General features: G+C 39.2%; 1 protein-coding gene across 3 annotated transcripts in view; it reads right to left on the bottom strand.

The window, feature by feature from the left end:
• The window catches only part of PRKCA (protein kinase C alpha), a 165,065-nt gene that overhangs the window by 12,675 nt on the left and 132,240 nt on the right, over positions 1 to 20,150 (bottom strand). For all 3 annotated transcript variants that reach the window (XR_012996643.1, XM_076353975.1, XM_076353974.1), the window contains 7 exons: positions 15,073 to 15,216; positions 14,154 to 14,327; positions 11,157 to 11,248; positions 9,458 to 9,520; positions 8,787 to 8,925; positions 2,190 to 2,270; positions 653 to 760 (listed from right to left, as the gene is read on the bottom strand). Coding sequence is in view for 2 of the 3 variants with exons in the window: in XM_076353975.1 (XP_076210090.1) it covers positions 653 to 760; positions 2,190 to 2,270; positions 8,787 to 8,925; positions 9,458 to 9,520; positions 11,157 to 11,248; positions 14,154 to 14,327; positions 15,073 to 15,216 (801 nt within the window). In the remaining variant the exon portion in view is untranslated. The remainder of the gene's footprint in view (positions 1 to 652; positions 761 to 2,189; positions 2,271 to 8,786; positions 8,926 to 9,457; positions 9,521 to 11,156; positions 11,249 to 14,153; positions 14,328 to 15,072; positions 15,217 to 20,150) is intronic.

The raw sequence follows: 20,150 nt of genomic DNA on the forward strand, positions 1-20,150 counted from the left end.
TCACATGGAGTCAAGGGAAAGTCAAATGAATTCTTTTTTCCTGAGCTAATCCCCTGAAGTCAAATCTATTCTTTTCCTCAAAAAAAAAAATTAAATTAACTTAGAATCTGAGATAAATTTTAGGCCACACAGGTTACAACTGGGTCAGGGTTTCTCCACAGTTTCCTTGCATTTACGCTGAAGATTTTCACATAAGCTCATCTTTACCTACATTTAAAAATGATTCTTATTAACTCTTTTGCTCTGCTGCTGTCACTAGGCATACCGTGCTGAGGACTCGCTGGAGTATCTGGTATCCATCCAAGCTGAGATATCTCCTCACCCTGCAAAACCGGGGTTGCGCTGCCAAGGGCTGAGAGGCAAGGTGCGTGGAGACGCTTCACACCATCGTCCTGTTTATAAATTCTGCTTTGGATTTGGCAGCTCCCGATTCTGACATTTGTTCTTACCATAAAAGCAGCAGGCACAGCGGGAAGAGCTGAATACTTATCAGTGACACCAAGCGATGAGCACTTCGTGACAATACAGCTTAGCACAGCCTGACGGAAGTTGCACTTAAAAATACTACAGTGCCGTATCAAAGCCAGCCAAATTTAGTTATTCACAAAGATTGCCAAAAAGGAACTTAATAATAAAGAAGCATCTATCTCACCCCCTTGCAGATGGAGACAGCTTCTTTGGACAGTGATTTTGGATAGGAAACATTATGTTCCATTATGGACTGGAAAAGTTCATCTTCATCTTCTCCATCAAATGGAGGCTGTTGAAAATAAATCACAGGTAAGTTACTTATTGGTTTGGTTTTTGTTTTTTTTTTAATTCTTCACTTTTTATGAAATGGCATGAGAATACTATGGCCACACTGGGTCAGGTCAAAGGTGCATCCAGCCCAGTAACCTGCCTCCAGTCAATCACAGATGCCCAAAGAGACGAGTATACAGCAGTGGTCCTTGCCCAGGAATACAAACCAAACTTCTAGCCATCTGCAGCTTGGGATCTTCTGACCCAGCAGTTTAGCGTTCATCAGTCTCAGGTAGAAATTGAGGAGGAAAGTTCATACCAGCATGGCAGCCAGGTTAATGAAATGTGTGCAGGATTACCTTCGCGATCATCTTTAATCAGCTTTTAAAGCTACTGTACACCAGGCAGCCAAAATACTTTAAAGGGTGAAGTTTGGAGACTGTAACTCTCAATTATGTTGCGCTAAGGTATATCCATTCCTCACTTAATTCCAGTTAAACTCCAGTTTGTTTTGTAAGACATGGCTGTAGACTCTGCTTCTGTGAAGGGGAGACTATATTACAAGAAAGGGCTGCATTTTATTTTTCAATGTAGGTGATGAGGAAAGTGCCCGTGGGTGAGTCCCCAGGATACGGGCACTGTGGAAGGCTCAGCTAATGGTAAATCTCATTTTCTCAAAAGCATTCAGATGCCTAATATTTGCAGTGCAGACTGTAAATGTTAACAACTGCAATTGCTACACTTTAAAAACTTTTAAAATGTCGACTGGAATTTAGTAGAGAAACTATTAAAGGTGTTTGTTAAAAATGTGTTTTAAGCTTAGGAAATGCATACCTTTAGCTAACGCTCATTGAAAGCCAATTGCACAAATCTTTTCCAACTCAAGACTAATAGAATTCCTTAAAGTTGGTAGTTATCTGCCATTTACTGCAGTACAGCATTGCTTTTCTACTTGAGTGACTCAGAGAGCAGCATCTCATTAACTGTGCAGAATAAGGGGTCTGTAGCTGAGCATATTTCAAGTGGTGAGACCCATACTTTACCCCTAGGTCATACAATACAAAAACTGTATTCTTGTGACATAACTGCAACGCAGAGCATATACATGCTCTTATTATGTCTCCCTGTGGTTTCAAACTACTAAATGATATTTCTTCCATTTGACATGCATTTCCCTGCTGAAGGGTCTCCCATTCAATTTTGAAGATAGCTATTACAGCACAAAGAAGCCATATTCAAAGACAGTGCTTGATTATGTGGGTGCAATATAAAGAGCTTAAAGTCTAAATACATTCTCACTGGAATAAGTCAAGAGTACAAGGAGATAATATCAGTATGAAAGGCCCCAAGCTTGTCCCCTAAGGATCTAATCCATTAGGGAGCCTTGAAACAGAGCGGCTTGGAGAGGCAGGAGGAGGTCACAGCGAGCACAGGAGGGTAACTCTTACCTGGCCAGCTAACATCTCATAGAGCAGCACTCCGTACGCCCACCAATCCACAGACTTCCCATAGGGCTGGTAAGCAATAATCTGTATAATCACAAAAAAACCAAAGAAAAAACCTCTGTGTTAACTAACACCCAGTCTTGTGACATATTAGATAAATAGCAACATGCAGAGGTGGAACATATTTCCTTGAAAAAGCCCAGAAAGACAACACTGAAATCCTCACTCTGGCTAATCTTTGGTTTCACTGGGAGCTGGACTGTTTTGCAAATGTTAGTCTGAACCTGCCCGCGTCTTTTGGTACTCCGATATCTTGGGAAATGCGGCTCTTAGGAGACCTTGGGATGCGCGTTTGAAGGCAAAGAAGGAAGTACAACAGCACGATGTAGGAGACAAGGCAAAAATGTCATCCATCCATTTGTGTCAAAGCTTGAAATCATGAGTCTCCATTAACTTACAGATTATCAATAATTAAGCCTTTCTTTTCAATATTTATATTTTTGTTCTGCTGTAAAAGGAATAAAAATTTAAGAAAAGAGCAAAACCCTGAAAAGCTCAGTTACATTTTCCCAAGTTGCACGATTAATATACTCTTAGTACGAAGCTAGATACCAGCTACGCAAAAAAGAAAGGGGTTTCTGCTGTTCAGCCTAATGGAAACGTCAAGTATTTTGCATCCTCTGGGTTCACATCTGACTCACACAGAAGCACAAATTGAGTTCTGACACAACGAAAGGCTGCAAGTGCCAAGAGCACGCAGGTCCCCTCGTGCGTCACTTTCTTTAGGCGAGGCCTCTTCAGAGATCAGTGTTAATTCATTTAAGAGATGCATTTGGGCATGCTATAGAGGAGTTTTGAGGTGCAGATGTTCTCTCAGATCTCCTTCTAAATAACTGTGAAGGGATATTGTGAACCGTGAGGGGATGCAGGACGTCCCAGCCACTGTCCATCCGCATCGGGGAAGGCAGTATCAGAGCCTCCAGCCCCAATGCCACCGCTCCACTAGAATAAGCAGAGAACCGTGGCAGTCATTACTCCAGATGGGCTGGTATTTATTTTCCTGTTTGCATGTGTTTTTATTCTTTGTGAAACAAATTGCTAAGACGAGTACACATCACGTATTCTAGATGTTTTAGTTGTCTGAAAGAGAAGTTGAACTGGCAAGCTTTGTAGTTTCTCAGGAAAATAGTGAGTCACCAGTTCAATAAAGCAGGACTGCCTGGCTACTAAATAAAATTAGAGTCTCTATGTGAATATACGTTCTTCGCTGGGATAACAGCAGCACATGAATTAAAAATTACTGCAATGTTTCTAAGCAAAGGATTTCAAAATCAATCACACTTTGAAACATATTACAGAACCAGAGGTAGTAACAAGATTCTCACCTAGAAGGTCCTATATAAAGGCAATCTTTAGCAGTAATATGGCCTTTAAAATATATATTTGGGACATTCATTTCATATTAGAGTGGTTGACACACTTGGTTACTCTCCCTGTAATTTCTATCACCGGTAAGTTCCCAGTGGTCCGCTGGAATCAATGTTGCTTCTTGAAAGACCAAACACTTTCAAATTTTTATCCAGAAAAAATACTGGCCTTTACACACAGAAAACGATAAAATGTTTCATCTTCAACCCTTCTCCGACAATCTCTCCTTGCTTTATGGAAAAGAGTATTTTATCCAAAAAAAGGGGTATTTTTCAGAAGGTCAGAAACATTTATAAGGGCAAATTTATAAGGGCAGAACATTTTGTACAATAAGTACGCTTCATGTAAGTGGTTTTGGTAGGAACAGTTTATTTCAATTAGCAAATGAGAAAAAGATGGATCCATAGCAGTTAGAAAGAAAATGCTGCTACACCGCCATGGTTCTCAACCTGGCAGCCAGGTCTGTCCAGGAGGCCGCAGTCTGCTTCTCCTCCTATTGTAAGAGAGTTTGATGGGACTACTGAGGAGAGGAAATCTTTTAAATACGGTATGCAATGTCATAAAATGAAAGATGTAACAAAGCACGGACTCAATGATGCTGTTTGTTTATCCAGCAAGAGGTGAGTCACGAATGGGTTGTTCTCTAAATAGCATTCTCATCAGCAAGCATAATCTGCCCCAATTAAATGTGCCTTTGTGAGAGAATATCACAGAATCATCAAGAGAGGCAGAATTAGCATGAAAAAAGCTCCCACATTTAACCTAACATATGGTCAGAGTCACTAAAATTTTTGTCCTATGTGATTGGCTAAAATATTTATTTGATGCCACATGTCAACATCAGCAGAAGCATCTGACGAACAGATCAGTGCCCCCTCCGAGCTGGCACACACCTCCCTTGCTCGAACCGGTCGCATGATGAAAGTAGTGGGATTTAAGAAATAAATACGGACATCGAGTTCCACTGGGACTGGAAGGGTCCCACTGCAGAAAAGCCCCACTGCAAATGCAATGAAAACACTTTTTTCATTGAACCTACCGCAACGTAGGAAAAGGTGGTACTGTCGATGTCTGCTGCTGTACACCGGAAGTTTTATTCCTTTAATCCTAATTAAATACACCCAATTTGAATCACCAGCTTAATCCGGGTAAGGATATGATACAAGTGAAACACAGAAAAGCAATCTGCCACGTTCATTCACCAATCTGCGCGTCATGCACGGAAACCGGCGGTTATACTCATAATATTGGGAGCTATTCAAAGCATTAATTGGAAAATGTAAACGAGAGGAAAGAACGCTCACTTCAAGGAAGGAATTACATGTGGGAGGAAGCAGATGAGTTTTTAATATACAGTCAAACATGCATTGGTACAAAGTCAGCAAGTTCTAAATGTCGTATTTTCAGTAGTTCCCTCCTCCTCATCCAGAAATCATGATGTATTACCCACCAGCTGCTGCACTCAAAGCCCTCACTGGCTGCCTTGCAGCAGCTGCCAAAATAATCCTATCTGCATGTACAAATTTTGGTATCTTTTAGAATAAGTAGGGGTATATTAACATGACCTCCTGTCTCACCGCAGTGTGCAGAGCAGACCCACAGAGCGGTGAGGGAGTTCACGTGCCTAGAAACGAAGACCTGTACCCTCCTCCAGCTAGTATCTCTGCTTTCTACTGGCCAGGGAGGAGTGGAAAGTTGATAGGACCCAACCCTTCCCTTCCCCTCCTTCTCCATCATTAATTTAAATGATTGCCTTTTTCATCTCCTTTTGCATTTCAAATGTCCCATTTTCCCTACCTATTACTGTATTTTAAGAGCTCTGCCTTTTCAGGTGCTGCGGACTTGAAAGCTCAGGAGGAATTTCTCTCATCAAGCCAAATTGGCAGAGGAATGTTGATTGCTTTTTTTCTTTTTTTACCTTTTTGCCTCCAAGGAAGGCACAGGTAAGAGCAGAACACAGAGATTAATACCAGCAATTTGTAGGAATGTTTAGATCATTGCAGCTTGCAGCTGGTAGCCAGCTGGGATGAAAAGATTATGTCCCAGAGGCAAGAGAGAAAGTCTTTTGTGAACATATCTTATGTCTACTGGTAAAGTTAAAACTTGGTTATTAAAAGAAATTAATATTACCAGCACAAGAAACAGTCAAATGTACACTTTCCAAACCTTTCCAATACCTATTAGCTTCCCATAATCCAAGGTTAGGACTTAACGTTTTGAGGCTATTAGATGGAGAAGAAGGGAAACAGAGTTTCTAATTTAAATTCTTCTGAAATTCAAAATCAGTGCTCTAGCTGCTGCAGGGATGCTGATGGTGGGGTTCAGTACTGCGCCACAGGCAGCTGGCAGAATCTCTTCCCGCTAATCCTTTGACATCCATCTCCTTCTGTCTCTCTTGGCTGGTCAAGGAAATATAAAGCATTAATTGATTTCACAGCTACTTTACCACTCTGACCATAAATATTTAAGTTCAGCACATCAATAAATATTCTTTACTAGATAACCACTTTCTGCCTGACAGGAGTGGTCAAACCTGGGATTCTACCAGTTTAACCTCTGCACATTTCTCAGATTGCATAGGATAAGAAAATGAATATTAATTCCAGTGCATTATACACCTAAGTAATAACAGATGCTAATTTCCCAATCATTAAAAAAGGAAAGCATTATTTTACAGTACACCAAAGTGTGCCAAGTCCACTTTGCTGAATGCAGCACCATATTCCCCTGCTTTTCTGTCCCGAGATTGCACATGTGAAGCCAGCTGAGATGTCCCTGTATGGTCCTTCCAGCCGTGCTATCTCCGAACTATGTCTGTGGGTAGTTCATGTAGAGGCAGCGTGGGCTCCTTCAGACCCCACTATAGTCACAACTTTATTCCCCAAATACTGATGAAAAGAGCTAATTCTCTACGTTTGAGTGCAACACACTCACAGGACTACTCTACTCTAGATACCTTCAACAGTTTAGTTAGATTTAGCTCATTTATCTCCACTCAACAGGGAATGGTACCGTGCAAATGCATCCTCATTATAATCTATTATGAATTTATAAATTTTACCCCATGGAAACATGCTGAAATGCTCCTGCAAGCAAAACATGAACCTTACTTTGAAGTTCACCACAGACCTAGTTAGCAATTTGTCAGTCACAACAATGTCTTCAGAAACAAAAGAAAATCAGCCAACTAAATAAAAAATAAAATCTGTTTGTAAGATAATAGAAAGGCCAATTTCCTCCCAGTTACTGAATGTTTTGGTAAAAGGTTTATTTCTTTATATGAAATTTCCAAATAAAGTAAAATAAATCATTCCAACACTGACCCATATTGAGCATTTTGGCACTGACAACATGTTCTTTGGTATTAACTGGCACAAGACTATTGCCACAGAAAGGACACTTTTTAATTTGTAATATTGGCTTCATTTATGTTTTGACAGGAGAAAATGAAATACTGCTCTGGTTGTTCCGATATCCTGCTGCAAGCAGCAGCAATTTGTGAAAAAACGAGGTTTTATAGTACACAATATTTCACTCTGAAAAGCATGAATTAGCAACTGGAAAAAAAACAAGCTATTTTTCATTCCAATTTCAGAGATGACAAAATTCACCTTAGACACTAATTTACTCGTCCATGTACAAATCTCACATCTTCCAACAAACATTCAATTACAGCCAGAAATGTTCCAGCCAGAGCTGCCTCTTGCCCAGCACTCAGTGAAAAACTGAGTATCTTGGACCAGGCTACAGCCTCTTGCGTTGCATTTGCAGCCAAACAAATCAAGACTCTTGAAAGCTCAGTATGCACAAATACCAGATTTTAATATCCATGTATTTGAATCATTTCCAAATCACCACATGTGCTTGTTTTTAATGTTTTATACCTAAACTATTGAAATACAAATCATATCCAGACTAAAAATCTTAACTCTAAGCTCGTATTTCTCACAGTGCTTTAAAGTAGAACTGTGTTTCTCATGATCAAGTTTTCGTTTTAGACACACTGCAGTTAGGTTCGTGTTGGAACGTGATTTTTGGTGGCTTGAATGCAACCCAGGTATCGCCAAGTCACAGAAAACTCAAGGCAAATTCTGGATTTATTATGTCAACTCCATTCAAGCCCTGATCTTACAGCTTTGTTGAGGCTTTCGATGACTGGAGCTTTCCTGAGATCAAGAGCAGTAACTCATGACACCCATGTACCATTTGTAAGACATGGCCTGGAAAAGACTACAGTAGTTTTGCAGGGAGGTCAGCGAAAAGTTTCAAGGCCTCATGAGTCCCACCCCAAAAATCCATGAGTGGTTTGTGATTTCCTGAAAATGCCAAACAATTCTTTAAATATATGTATTTTGGCACCTGTGTGAACCCATGGAGAAATACATTAAAGAAACTGTTTGCTCCCAGTAAAATGTTTGCTGACCTCATCAACAACCTCAGCAACACCCATGAAGTCTCTACGACTTCACAAATTGAAGCACAAAGTTTAGTATAATAACATTTCCAGGCTACAAATTTAAAATCACAAGGTGGTGATCCTGCTTTTTTAGTCTTTTGCTAGTATGAACAAAATCTGAAGCACTGATCTCACAAAAAGTTAGGTTTTTAATCAACTAGTTATTTTTTAAAATAGTGAAGTCTTGTTGATAATGGAGAAGAGGAGGCTCAGGGGGAGACCTTATTGTGCTCTACAACTCCCTGAAAGGAGGTTGTAGCGAGGTGGGTGTTGGTCTCTTCTCCCAAGTAACAAGCGATAGGACGAGAGGAAACGGCCTCAAGTTGCGCCAGGGGAGGTTTAGATTGGACGTGAGGAAAAATTTCTTTACTGGAAGAGTGGTTAAACATTGGAACAGGCTGCCCAGGGAAGTGGTGAAGTCACCATCCCTGGAAGTATTTAAAAGACGTGTAGATGAGGCGCTTAGGGACATGGTTTAGTGGGCATGGTGGTGTTGGGTTGACGGTTGGACTCGATGATCTTAGAGGTCTTTTCCAACCTCAATGATTCTATGTTGTATTAATTCACAAAGTTATTCAATATACCTGCAGAAGTATAAATGGTACCGTCCACAGAGTATCCAGAGTTACAGCTATCAAAACTTGGTGGTGTGAGATGTGCGTATGGACAATTTTCATTTGAGAGACTAAAAGGTTCTTGAAATGGTAAATATTTACCTCTGGTGCAATGTAGTCTGGAGTGCCACAGAAGGTCCGGGTTGTTACTCCATCTAACATATGTTCTTTGCACATTCCAAAATCAGCAATTTTAATGTGTCCTTCTGAATCCAACATCACATTATCTAATTTCAGATCTCTATGAAGAATCACAGTAATTTAATGTTAATGTTTAGGATCAACGAGGGCCAACTGATCTACTTCTAGGTGACGAATATGTGTAGCTATTTGGGGGGCGGAGGGGACAGGGCTGCACATGCACGGCAGTCTACAGTCCAGACGGAGCCGGGCACCTCGCTGCAGATACATAAGAATGACCATAAGCCCTGAAAATGGACAATTAACCGAGAGGTAGATGTATATGACCATAAGCACACTCACACTGAGACTTCTGAACGTGCAGAACTATTAAACATCACACAGGACTGCACGAGATCATGTTTTACATTTTCAAGAGTTTTCAGCTGAGTTGGGCAGAGCACAGACGTCGGAAAAGCTCAAGTAAAGCAATGGCTTTGGTGTACAGTGCACCAGCACCAACACAACAGAAAGAACACTACAGTGATTGCTTTTTATAAAATGTTTTAAAAAGGCACTGAAATGTTAAAGAAACTGATCCTTTCGGGGTTTTAAAAATAGTTCAGAAATTACTTACGTCAGGTTATACTCACCTATAAATAATCCCTCTGTTATGCAGAAAGAATAACCCAACTGAGATCTCAGCTGCATAGAACCTGTATGAAAAAAAACCCAACAGATTTCTTATCGCCTCGTGATTTCCTTCTGACAAAATATTTTGGAAATGCATCATGGTAAAGAATGATAGTACAATAGCATATAAAGTATGTAATATATAGTGTGTATCTATATATTAAAGTATATAAATATATCTTACAGGCAGATGACATAAAAGACACCATACTACAATTTGACTTTAACAAACACATTTCGAGTATTTGATGATAAAATAATGCAGAATTTAAGAAAAAAAAATTGAAAATATCTCCCTAGACCACAAAAAAAAAAGGTGCAGCTGGAGCACAGCATTTTACTGCACTGATCTGAATCTGCCTGCAAAGGTCACTATCTCTCATCACGTATCAATGCTGAATTCAGGATGCAGCTCAATTTACACTGCAATTCATACGGCATGAAAGAATTTGCAGAAATATTATTCCTTTAGACAGGCTGTTAATGGATTAATTACATAAAGCTAATTAAAATGATTACCATATAAGATATAATTGCTGAATGTAGTTAAAGAATATATAGCATTGATGGATGTTTGAAGCCAGTTGCTGTGGAACTGTGCAAATTATATGCAAGAGGATTATTTAAAGATTAGCTTAATTTTTAAGCTAGCATAAGGGAAAGGAAAGCTTAGCTCTGAAACACTTGATCAGAGGTGTTTGTGAACGTGTGTGCTGGAATATGCTCCACAGGCATAAACTGTCATAAAGCACCATAGTTTGCAACGGGTGTTGGCAAGTTACGTTAGCTGGGAGTCAAGGATGATCTGACACCATCTAGCTTTTATTTAGCAAGTTGTTGAAATTTTGGTTTATATCTCAAATACTTATATTTAGAAGGCCTCTCATTTAAACAAGCCCTGATTATTTAAATTGGAATGAGACATTATTTTAGCTGAATTCTTAAAACAGTTGGTCACACTTGATTTTCAAATTTCATTGGTAAATGATTTATGAAACACTAATAAATGATGATGAGATGTTATAAGCATGACTAAAACGGTACTGATGGATCTATTCACATTCGAATATGCTAGAGATCATTATCAGTTGCTCACTGATATGCCAGATGTACAATTACCTAAAAGGGATCATGTATATAAACAACTTCTAATCGCTTATTAACTCCTCACAAATAAAACTTCTATAAAAAAGTAGGACCATAGAAATTCTTACAAGCCATACATTGAATTTATCTTGTATAAACTACAATTTATATTGCAACGCTGAGTCTATTTGTATTGCCTTTCCCTATAACATTAATTCAGACTGAAATGTTCTACTCACTTTTTTTTATAGTCGCTTTTAAAAACACCACCAGAATACCAAGTACCATCTTTAATTTCCTCTTGCCTTGTTTAAATTCTTGTCGCTTTTAAAGTAGGCATTGCACGCCTTTGTTCGTGCTGTATTTTTGAATAAAAAGGCATAGCCACCTTTGGTCTATGTGTGCAAACAACATTTTTAACATAACCTTCAGCTTTTGGGCCTTTAAAAAACACAATCAAAAAAGGCCAGCCTAGACTTCATACTGAACCTGGGAAGAAGAAGAAACCTAATCCTCTTACAGTGTAAAATTAAGATGATGACATGATTTAAATATGTAAACATGAACACTCACACTGCTTGTGGCTCCTTAAATTTTCCTACTTGCTGAATGTGATACATGAGATCACCACCATTCACATACTCCATAACAAAATACAGACGGTCCTAGGATAAAGTATTAAAGACGCACATAAATACATTAGGGAAAATATTAGATATGCATTGATCAGCAAAAAAGTCACTAATATGTTATTATAAAGCTTTTAAGATTATTAGGACTGGTTGTACATTCTGGAAAAATTGACAGATCAGGAAATGGAAGTGGAATGTTTTGTAAAACCTGCAAGAGTAAATGACTGATGAGATCTGTCTAGATTTGCCAATTTTAGTGACGCACTATATTATTTGTCTACAATGGTTCCCATAATTATCCACATATAGTTCTGTCTGAAAAATCTGTCTCTCTAAAAATAAATGTAAAAAAAAAAAAAATTAAAGATGGTTGAAAATTCTTACTTTGAGGCCATTTCTAATCCTTCCTAATAAGTTTTCCTTTGGAAGATGGGAGGTATTAAAAAACAAATTTTTTTTGATTATTAAAGAGGCAAGAAGAAAAGTAATGGTAGGGTTTACAAAAGTATCTGGAACCCTTACAAGTGACACTAAATCAATTTCTCGTAGGCACATATTTCACCTAGAGGAAGATGGCAATAAGGTATTTTGGAGGGAGATTTTTCTTGCACAGTGAGGACTATTAAAGGCCACATCCAGGTATCTCAAATCAAACATGACCATAACACATTTGAGTGCACTTGAGTCGTATTTTCCCACCCACCTTCAGACAATAAGACTTAAAACAGTAGGTCTGTCCCCCAGTTTTCAGAGGACTAAAACAGCTCTTCCAAGTGACCTCAGTAAGGATACATTGTTTACACTCTACAAATATCTTTGATTTAGGGTGGATGATTTTGACCACCTAACATTAAAAATTCTGGTGGACAACATTACGGCAAGCTTACTATCTGCAGTTATAACATGACCCAGACAGCATGTAAAATGCATTAATAATCTTCCTCCCAGTTATGGGAAACATATTTTTGGCTTCCTCTGATTTTCCGTTAGATATTTTGGACAGAATCATTATCCTCAAGTATTTGTAGAAAAGTTCTGATCCAACAGTCTGATGGGAAAGAGACTCATTACTAAGATGCTCTAGTTCAATCTCTTTCCTTCGGCATTGATTGAAAGTCTCCAATCATCCCGTAACTAAGATTTCAGAACATTAACATACATTTAAAAGCTGTGATTTCCTAAGCTGGGTCCAACAGACAAGCCACGGGCAAAATGTTTAATTGGCCAGATGGGATTAATAAAATTTAGGGTTTTGTATGAATTGTCTTATTGTAAAATCCGTGGCAATAGAAGCCTGCATCTAAAAGCACTAACCCCAAATTATCAATTTTTCCTGTGGTCACACAGTTTATGCCTTTTCTTCTCCTTTATATACAATTTCTCATTTTTGTAGCTAATATTAATCCTCCAGAATATTTCATAGCATCAAGTGCAAACTACTCAACACTTTGGAAAACACGAAGTAAATTAGGCAAAGGTGTTAATGATTTATCTGGGCCTTTAATGTAGTTCCACTGCTCTTGTACATGATAAAACAGAAAAATTACACTGTAAATAATAAACACCCCAACTTTTTTCCTCCATCCCCCTTAGCCAGAGAACACTAGACATTTGTACTTTTAAGATTTTACATTTAAAATGTGGCTGCTCAGAAAAAAGATAAGATTAATCAAAGTGGTTTTTCATTTACTGATGGCACTAAGTTTTTTGGTTACTAATGAAGTTATATAAAGATAAAGAATTAGAGGGAGATAGAAGTCTATGTCTCACTAGGACCTCTCTTATCTTATTATAACAATCTTCATATTATAAGTAGAGGCAGGAAAAATATTTTAGAAAGCAAGAATTACCAAGTACAATAGTTCCCAGACTCACATTTTATTGTGATTAATTATGTCTGCAAATCTGTTGCATTCAGGCCATTTTCTGCTCAGAGATTTGTAGACATGAAACAGAGTTTGAAAATGCCTCTAACAACACAGACAATTATGCTATGAAATGGTGACGGGATGACGCGGCTTGTTTGTGGAATATTACAATGTTATTACTTCCAACTAACTGCCCGTTGTTTGTTCGTTTGCTTTTAGATTAAAAACCATCAACAACATCAGAGGTAAAAGACATGGAATAGTCAAGTGGAAAAACAACAACGTGTGTCCTTTCATCACCCCATGAAGATACAACCCACCCCTGGGGCCACTGTCATAAGACGGCTACAAGGTGAGACAAGAGCTGCCTTGATTTCTTGTGACTAAAGACCTCTGCCCAGCTTGGAGCATTTGGAGCCAGTTCACTAGTGTCAGAGCGTACCCATGCCCACTCCGAAAACCAAAAGCACACTGAGCGCCAACTGTCTACCACGCGGCTTTCCATGTCATCCAACAGAACGGTATGGTGCCACTGGATTGTCAGATCCACCCTGCAGTCTGTCCCTGGGAAATGTTTTGCAATGTACTGGGGAAATGTCCACTTCACATATTTATAAGGAAGGAAGAAAAAAAAACCCAATGCTTTCCTCTGTGCCAGGGGTGCCAGAAAACTAAATTAAATCCATCAACATTGATTCATGACTAATCACCTCACGATATAACAACAGCCATTAAGACTTTTCAAGTACTATCCTCAGATCCTTAAAAGTATTTAGGAACCTTTGGGAATCTGGGCTTAAGGCTCTGACTTAGCAAAGCACACATTATTAAATTTATGAATTGTCAGACTGGTCTGCTTGAATTACTGTATGAAGAAAAATCTTTAAACCTAGGTTTTATATTTAAAATACAAGGGGTAATTACATGCAGTATCTCTTTCTTCACCATTTTCTATGCGCAGAAGCTATGATATATAAGTCGGATGATAATAAATGTTATTGAACTGATAAAATCCATGATCGTATAGTATGGAAAACATCAGGGTGGCAAGAAAGACAGAGTTCACGTACAACTGTTTGGAAACAAGAGTGAAGCTGTGTCAGGAAGGGTGGTTTATCTTGCAATGCCAGGACTCGTTTTTCAACCATTGTACATTCGACGTCATCATCCTGAATCACCACATCTTTTTTCAGTATTTTGATTGCATAGAGCTCCTCTGTCCCCTTCCTGTCTGCCAGCATCACCTGCACAAAGAGAAACAACAGGGTAAATCTTCCTACCTGCCAAGGAGGGAAGGTGACTCATACGCCTGAAGATTTGTGCAGATGGCAATCCAGCTTTTCCTTTTATTGGTATAGACTAACTGGATCAAAACTCCAAAAATATCATCATTACTCACCCACTGCAATGAGCTGTACCAGTCATTTCAGACAAAGCCTGTGCCAAAACCCTCTGGTTAATCGCAGGCACATTGCCAACGGGCTGATAAAATGTTAAGTCCCAGGGGACTTCTTCAGTAAAGGGCACTTTATCATGTAAGCGGTTGTTCAAACAGACAGAAAAATAGCAGTCCTTTCTTTCGACTAACAGATTTCAAATATATATACACTATTCCTGTTTTTTCCGCAATATTCAGCCTTACCGATGTTGGTGACTTCCAGAACTGGCAGAGTGACCTAGATAGTAAAGCTAGAAAAGTAGACTTAATTTCCTTGAAACTGCCAAGAAGTGAAGATCTAAAAGTCAGCAACTGCTTCTTACACCCTGCCCAGCAGCCTGAGGTATTTTTATTTTTTCAAGAAAACGGCCAATCATGACTGAATGATTCCGCTAGTCCTTAGGGAATCACCCTACTGCATGTTAAGAAATCCTCCCTCAGAAATGCACATCCTTTTGACTCTGGATTTTGCTTCTTAGAGACTTACTCATACATTCTTCCTCAAGAAAAAAAAAAAGAATGCGAGTGGAATAGGTATCAAGAATTCCTACCTTCCCAAAGCTCCCCTTTCCAAGAACCATGAGAAAGTTGAAATCTGTCAGCTTCACCCTGTCCAGATTGTTGGATGGCACACTTGAGTTCTTGTCTTCTGTTGGAGTAATGACTTTGTTACCAGCTGGCCCAAGTTTGGCTTTCTGAAGAACATACACACACATACACACACAAAAACAGGGAAGTAAGAAGAGTAGCCCATTTTCTTGGCAGAATGGATCACTGGGTGAAGGTTAGAATTGGAGATGACCATATCTGAGGTGGCATTCCCAGGAGAAAGGCTGCATAACAAAATTTGCACAGACACAACTTCGAAGACTCATTCCAACGATACTTTTGACATTATTGAGTGAATTAAAGTGGAAAACTGTGTTCATGTATAACCAGATAAAAGCAGATATACTTATCTGGTTAGAAGAGCAAAACCAAAGCAAAAAACCAAAGCCAAAGAAAAAAAATCACTTATTTTCATGCCAAAAGCAGGCTTATCTGGTGGTTTTGTTTTGAAATACAAAAAATGCTTTTCAAAAATATCATGCTGTATCTACATAGGGTATTTTAGGATATAAACAGTCTCTTCGATACATTCTCTTTTAAAATGTAATTCTTAAAGTCACTGCATAGCAAGAGTTAGGAAATCTTTGACATGCATTAAGAAAAATAACCTACATGAAAAAAACCCACAACACATGAGAATTAATGCAGATGAAGATGGCCACTTTCAAACTAGCAATACAATCAACTTTGATTTTCAATCAAGTGTTGATCTGGAAAAGGGAGGAAGGGAACTATTATATACAAAGGCTCTGCCTTGGCAAGACAGTCTGGTTTGCAGAAGGTTGCAACAGTCTCAGTATTTCATATGAGACACCATGTAATTGCTCAAGTAAGTTGCATTTCAAATCTCAAAGTTAATAGAAGAGAAAAAAGTAAGACTCACCAAAAGATAATGCAGGCTACAGCATAATATCTCTCTCTTTCTCAAAATAATCCCATATACCAGCAGAAGCAAAGCCAAGAAGGTTTAATAATACTTTGGGATGTAAGTGCTTTCCCTCCATCTATCTAGTGTGTTGATCTGGTAAATAACCTCCAACACGGTTAATTTACTTTGTGCCATTGACAGATGCTTGACATTTAAGGATAACTACTTTTCTCACTGCACCGCAAAAGGACAGTATTTGCATGTTATCACTGTTTTACAGATAAAGAAAATTAGAGAAACTAAAGTTTATTCAAAGTCACACAACAAATCACCTTAAAAGCCTGGCCTGGCATATACCCTTGGCAGCCTCACTGGAAACTGGAAGATACAAACTCTCCCCTCCCCAGACAAATTTAAAACCAGAAGATTCAAGCGACTCAATTCAGACTCCAGCCCTGTACTACTGCAGGCAGTAATGTCAAGTAATCCTCTGATAAAATAGCCACACGTCACTTGAAAAGCATATTCAGATTGGATGACTCTTCCTGAAACTTTATAAATGCAGAAAATCTTAAACCGTGCCACAGGGATATGGATTTTGGCAGTTTTGATCTCTTTTTTTTTTTTTTAATTGTAATACAGCTCAAAACATGGAAATTCTTCCACCACTATTATTACTTGCTTGCATGAAAGCAGCACTTGGAGATGCTAATCAGGATCATGTGCTGTGCAAACGTTTAGGAAGAGCCAGTCCTGGGCATCAGCCTAAGGCCCTGATTCTGCAAGGGATAGCGCCTCGGCAGATCCGGCTGCTGGGACAAAGCCAGTGTCTGCAATGGAGCTGTCAGGACAAAGCTCCTTTCAAGGCCACAATACAAGACTGAGCCACAAACAGAACAAGTGAAAAAAGAAAAATCCTAATATCCTTTATTTGTAAAGATGAAGACATGGTTTAAAGGATCAGCTTTCCTGGCCATGTCTGTGATGCTCTCACATATGGGATCTCAGATAAAAGATCGTGCTCTTGTGATACAAGAAGCAATTTCAATATCCGCCTTTTCACCAAGTAAGGGAGATCCAAATCAGGCACTGAATGAAAAAACCACTAGTTTTGTTTCTTATATTTCAAACCCACTGGGTAGGTTGTCAGCAGCCTGTTTGAAAAATGTATCATCTGAAACAACAAATCAAATTTTGTTCCAAGGCAGTTTATTTCTTCGGGTACAAACCTGCCGCTCAGGCAGGGACTGCTTTCTGCAGTGCTGCAATCCCAGGCTTGGGGGGTGAACAGCACTTTTTCCAAAAGAAAGAGAGTGGCAGATTCATCAGCAGGCTCCCGTGCCCTCTGCCGGCTCCCAGAGCTGAAATCACCGCGCTTCCTCGGATCAAACCCCTGCGAGAGGAAATTGTCAGGATCTGAAGACGGCATCTTAAAATAGTATTAGAGAACCCAACCAAGGCCTCTCTGCACCCTCGCAAGAAAACGCTTACATTCAATGAGCTACAGACATGCTCCTCTACTTCCATTTATTATCTTTTTAAAATTAGATGTCGCTCTCAATTTGGTAATTTCTTTTTTCATATGGTAGGTTTTTAAGGAGAACACCAGGTGCCTCCTGTTCGCTCAGGTGGGTTCCTTGTGCCATCTGCTCCAGGTGGATGGCTAAGGTGGGCAGGAGCTTATCGGACTGTACCTCAGCTGTGAGCGATCCGTGCTGACGGGAAGGTGACAATCCTGGTTGTCTCATCACTAGTGCTGAGCTATCTCGGTGCATTAGCCCGGACACTGGTACGGGTAAGAGAGCAAAACCGTTGCAAACCGTATGTAAGAAAACACAGGAAAATGGCATCCACGAAATGCTCGAGAACGACCAGGCTGACTCAATGCAAGCACACGGACCCAAGTGGAATGGCCTAATGACCTTACTGAATTATCATAACCTTATCAAAGGTCCCTATTTCCCTTCAGCTGGGCACTGACCATTTGCTCACGAGCATGACAAAAAAAGTTTTTCACATTTAGCCTGTGAACTCCTTTTACTGCTTTCTGGCTTAAGGTCCTAGTGAAAATATAGTGGAAAATTCAAAGCTGGCAAACATGTACTGGGAGGAAAAAAAAAAAGGAAACAATAATAATCCAAACCAAAACATTTCACAGATGATCCATTAAGAGCTTCCCAAAGTACTACTGCAACGTTTCAATCATGACTTTGCCTCAGGCATATAATTTTGTTGTCGTCTTAGTACTATTTAAAAAAATTTCCAGAGCTACTAGAACAAAATTAGGCTACGGGCATGGAAATAAAATTAGATAAACATGGTCAAGCCATTACAGATGCTACCTGTGCCACCAAGTTTTTGATGGGACAGTAAGACATCTTTATGAAATAAACCCTGAAAGATCTAGTACTTATTACCTGTCTTGGAGAGTTAGCTGCTGTGTATATTCCATGTTATTCCATTCATGCTGAAGTACAAACCTAAACCAAAACATCTCTTATAAGCTTCACGGAAGTTTCTACACTCAGCAGAAATGTCACAACTCATCGCTAATAATTGATGTTGATGGATTTAAGGAAAGTCTTTAACCTTGCCCTTTTATTACAGAACTTAACCCAGAATATGGGGCGAGACAGAAGTACTTCAGAAACTCAGCTAATGATTTCTCGTTATGACTAAAGGATTAGGAAGATGTCTTCAAATATCAAAATTGCTTTATGTTAAACTACAGAAAATCTACAAAGTGAGTGAATGTCGTGCCTTATTGCAAGCAATGGGTGAAGATACAGGGAAACAATCATTTGCTTACAAGATTTAGTAAAGATTTGGAGAAAACACATCCGAAATGTGCTGGGCTAGTGTGCACGTGGAGGAGACCTCATCCACCCATATGCTGTGGCCATTTCCGCAGGGTGTCTGGCATCTGAGTGGGCCTTCACCTCACCCTCTGGTTGAATATTTAGTTGGCTGTGCCCACTGGAGTTAATGACGTTATATACAATGCCATGACTTGCAAACTCTCTTCACACACAGCAATGTTAATTTCTTGTTATGACCCATATGGGAAATAACTTGCTGAACAGACATTTTGCTAGAAAAACACTTTTCCTCAGCTTTTTGAATACCTCAACATGTGGGACATTGTTTTTTCACATAAAGAACAATTATATATTTCAGGTACTTGAGATAGGGAACTACAAACTAAAACGACAGTTAAAACACAGTCAAGGAGGGGACCACAATAAAAATAAAAATACTAGAGAAAACATTACATTACTGATGCATTTTAACTTGCACAAACCATTGTTTGTGCAAACGGTGCACACACCATTACTTTCACCGTCACCTCTGCATCCAGGATCGCCCATGATGAATAGCTTTACTGCTTATTAGAAGGGAAGAGAACTTGTTTGAGGCTTATGCTCTGTTAAGGCCAACTTAAGCACTAAAAATAGGACAGATATTGGATAGAAGTGACTTCCAGAGCTCTTGGGAATGCTGTTTCAACAACGGGACTGACCACAGAGGAATAAAGAGACCCAGGACTCTCTTGGATAGCTAAACTGTGTGTAAGGAAAGCAATTTGTGATGTAGAGCATTACACACACAAAACTGAAGAGCAGGGCATTGGACTTGAGACACACACACACAGATCAAGGCACCCAGATGTGATACCACAGACAGATGTCTTCTTCCCTAAAGCCGACACTGTTAAATGGTGTTCAGATCTTTCTGGATCTTGCACAGACCCATCATTTTTCTCTTCAAGCTCTGGCCTTATAAATAGCCAAAGAAATGTATTTTCTTAGGTGTTTAAACACACTCAGTTTCTTGCAGAGGAGCAGGTTTTCTTACAGTTGGATATGGCTAGAAAAAAGGAACAATATGGAAAACACCTGGACAAGACAGAGGGGCAGATCTGAAAGGAGGAAAAGCTAACCAGAATCACAGCCTACTGATTGCTGTCTTATAGGAAAGCATATTTCATAAAAAGCAGTTCTAATAGATTTACTTAAAATGTTCCGTATTATTTTGGGACCTACTCATCCTTACAGCATTACATATATCACATTTCAAACCATTTTACTGATTTTATACATTAGGTGTTTGTTTGTTTTTTTTTTTTTACACTAGCAGGAGTGCCTTAGCTTG

The sequence above is a fragment of the Aptenodytes patagonicus genome, chromosome 16, assembly GCF_965638725.1.
Source record: "Aptenodytes patagonicus chromosome 16, bAptPat1.pri.cur, whole genome shotgun sequence".
Lineage (NCBI taxonomy): Eukaryota > Metazoa > Chordata > Aves > Sphenisciformes > Spheniscidae > Aptenodytes > Aptenodytes patagonicus.